This window comes from Numenius arquata, chromosome 15 (genome assembly GCF_964106895.1).
Source record: "Numenius arquata chromosome 15, bNumArq3.hap1.1, whole genome shotgun sequence".
NCBI classification, from domain to species: domain Eukaryota; kingdom Metazoa; phylum Chordata; class Aves; order Charadriiformes; family Scolopacidae; genus Numenius; species Numenius arquata.
Genome location: NC_133590.1, coordinates 10,151,123 through 10,154,719, shown reverse-complemented (window position 1 = coordinate 10,154,719; position 3,597 = coordinate 10,151,123). Strand labels below are relative to the sequence as shown.

Genomic DNA, 3,597 nt, shown 5'->3' with positions numbered 1-3,597 from the left:
GTCCTTAATTGTAAAATGCCTCTGGCCTGCACAAAATGGCAATGCTTGCAATACACATGGCCATGATGGCAGAGCAGCTGGGTTCATGCTTCTGCTCCCCAGCTCTCTGATGATAAATCAGTAGCGCTGATAAATTACAGTAGCATGCTGTCACAGTTCAATGCCAACAGCCACAACCAAGCTGTCCCTGGCTGCTGGCAAGGTGGCAGGATGAGACAGTGATCTGGCCCATGCTTGGACAAGCGCTGGAAAAAAAGAACCTATATTGGCTTGCTGTGGGAGAGAGGACAGAAAGGCTGCCGAAGGTCAGAGCTTTGCAAAAGCTTCCTAAGGAGTGCTGGCAGGGAGAGCCTTCTGCTTTTTCATCACGCGTCATCTTCTTTCATTATTTATGACATGGGACCCTGTTGGAAAGTACTCCCTGGAGATGCCTACATCAAGTGCCTCCTGAGGTATTCAGTCATTTTACAGCAGATTCTCACAGGAATTCAGAATAAAAAGTGCCTCCTTCCAGCCCAAGGCAGGGAGAACAAATGCACAGGAACAGTTTTGTCTCATTGCAGTGGTCAGTGCTTGCAAGTGAAGGAGAAATGACTGCTCTTATTTTGGATATATCTTCTTTGATGGCATCTTTTTCTCCCCACAAAATGAAATCACCTTTTTATACAAACCAATTAAGCGGTCTTGGCCCAGCTTAAAAGCAATGAAGACAATTTCCATGCCAATAATAATATAGAGGGAAAAAAACAAGAAAAACTTGGGATGTTCCAGTTGTGTGTCTCCAAATCCAATAGTTGTCAAGGTGATAAAGCAGAAATAAAAGGCTTCCTGAAAATCCAACCTGGTTTCCCAGTTTGGAAGAATAGCAGCTGCGCAGGAGATGTACACAAAGATAACCAGCACCATTAATACAATGGGCACATCGAATTTTTCTAACTGTTTCCCAATTTTGTCAAAATTCTCAATTACTCTAGACATTGTCTTTCCCCTGGCTAGTTCAGGACATGAACTCCATCTCTCAATGCTTCTATTTCTTGCTAGTTTTGTGTGTTCATTTTCTCTGGCAATTAACATTTCAAAAATTTCGGCATTGCGATATTTGACTGGCTTCCTTTTAACACCTGCTTGACTTCTCAGCAATTCCATAATAGTCAAGGGCTCATTGATGACCACTTTAGACTGTGTTCTGGATTTCAGTTCATCCCCTTTGTTACATGTGGATCCAGAACAGAGTTTAGAGGCTAGAATTTTTGACTGTAGTTTTTTGAATTCATTGTAAGACTTGGATAAGACAGTCGCAAGGATGTCTCCCATGTCTGTCAGGACCAAGAACATCAGAGGGATGCCAAATAAAGCATACAACATACAGAGATATTTTCCAATCCGTGTCACAGGATAGGTATTGCCATAACCTTGAAAAAAAAAAAAAAACAAAAACAAAAACAAAAAGAGGAAGAGAAGGGAAAAGGAGGGAGAGAGAGACAACGTTGTGATTTATGAGGTGTTCACAGATGGAGCTTTCTTTTTGCCTTAATATCATGTCGTATGTGAGTACATGTTATAGTATGCATGTCATGATGTAGCTCATTAGCGTGTACCATCACTAGCTACTAAATTCTGACTCACTTCTGTGACTCAGCTACATGTCTGCAATCTGTGTTTGCAGAACCCCTTGCAGACTCATCGTCAATACTCAGGAGAAAAAATCCAGGGGATTTGTCTTTGGGGTTTGTTTGGGTTTTTTTAAATTCCCTGGAAGAAATACATTAGGGAAAGCAGCACTAGCAATTAATTCTGCAGGGGTTTACTTTACCTCTGAACTTACCCACAGTTGTGAATACTGTGCAGCAGAAAAAGAGAGACCCAAAGAAAGTCCATATATCTTTTGGATTGACAAACCAGTCTCGTTCAGCTGCGTTGAGCAGTGCATGGATTTTATCCTTAAATATCTCCTCATTTTCTGTCATGTTATCTGTTACGGTAACGACAGGAGATATGGTGAGTGTTTGCAGACCGCCACTCAGGGAGCAGCCAGCCTGTTATTCCAGTGAAGTTAACTCCAGCTGAGGATTTACTTGTACTCTTTTAGTAGATAAAAATATTCACCTCACTCTGCTCCTTTCCCCCAGCCTCCCTCCCCCCCACTCCCCCCAAAAAAAAATTAAAAAGAAATCAGGTGGGTTCAGTGGCTTCAGTGAATAAAGAAACAAGGATCAAGTAAACAATCTATGCTCCAACAAAGTCAGAATATGACACAAAAATAAGCAGAAAGAAAATTGAATATTCAGCTTTCAGCCTGAACGTCCTGCTTCATTTTGGAGTCCTCAGGAGATTAGTCTTCTTTTGACCCAAAGACACTAGATACATGACCCATATGAACCACTTGGGTGGCATTGCCCAGCACCCTGCTGTGAATCCCAGAGCCTGCACCCCTCGTTTCTCCTCCCCATGGCTGAGCCCTGCTTGAAAGGACATTATCCACGGGGATCCTTGTCCCAAACACATCACAGCTACCTGAGAGAAAGTCCAAGCCCATGTACAAGCCCCAACACAGATCCAGGAAGATTTCTACCCCTTTTCCTCCCTTTTATTCCCCCCATCAGCACCACCAGGTCTGGGGCACAGCACTGCATCTGCCTCCATCCAAGCGTCCCATCGTCAGAGGCTCAGAGAAGGGAACAGAGGATTCAGTCCCCACCAATCAGAGGGAAATATCATGGGAATCTCAGCTGTTCTTTAAGGACCTGAGGTAACTTGGGCAAAAGGGAGAACACCTCAGGAAAAGTCTTTTCAGGCAGGAACACAGGGATCAGGGAAGTCTGCAGTCAAAATCACAGCTAAGGACGACAAGCAAATGACAGTAGTCATCAGCTAAGCAGAGGGAAAATGCTGTTTGCAGGTTCAGCTGTTAGTTTTTTGAAGAATGTCTTCAAAAGCCAAAAAATCTCATTCAAAAAGCAAGAGAACGAGGAACTCCCCTGTACAATTAAGCAGTTTTGAAATTCCAGTACATACCTGATAAGTTTCTGGAGATGTGCCACAGATTCTGCAGAAATTTTCTATATTCTTCACTTAAATTGACCTTCCGGTTACCTTCAATGTGGGAAAACATGAGAGCCCCAAGAAAAGCATAGATCACAAGAGACAGAATGAAGCAGGCATGAGGAAACACTGCCCAAAATATCTTTTTACATGCTCTTTTACCTCGCAGAGGCTGTGATGTTGATGCCATCCTGAGCTTGCTTTTTTATTTTTTTTTTTAATTTTGTGGAGAAGACACAGCTTTTAAAAACAAGGATGAGAATGTAAAATCTTTTGCATCCTAGAAAAGCTTCTCCTGTGAAAACAAGGATTGTTCTGCCTCAGGCTTTCAGATCACATGTCTTTATAAGTGAAGATTGCACTACAGTCCCAATGGAAAAGAAGCACAACTAATCAAGCCTTGAAATATTTCTCAGTTGACAACACGCCACTCTATCCCTGAATTACCATTGATCAGCCAGTGCTGTAATGCACACAGATTACCAGCTTCTGTGGGTTTCCATTGGAGCCAACTCATGTTTAAAGTCTCTTGTTCTGAACTATAGTTTCCCATTG

The 3,597-nt window shown here is 42.5% G+C and overlaps 1 protein-coding gene across 1 annotated transcript; it reads right to left on the bottom strand.

The window, feature by feature from the left end:
• Positions 1–600: 600 nt before the first annotated feature.
• KCNK18 (potassium two pore domain channel subfamily K member 18) lies at positions 601–3,232 on the bottom strand. Its single transcript, XM_074159121.1, has 3 exons — positions 3,016–3,232; positions 1,826–1,972; positions 601–1,412 (listed from the first exon to the last, which is right to left on the bottom strand). Exons 1-3 carry the CDS (start codon positions 3,230–3,232, stop codon positions 601–603), a joined length of 1,176 nt encoding a protein of 391 aa, XP_074015222.1.
• Between the last annotated feature and the right edge of the window lie 365 nt (positions 3,233–3,597).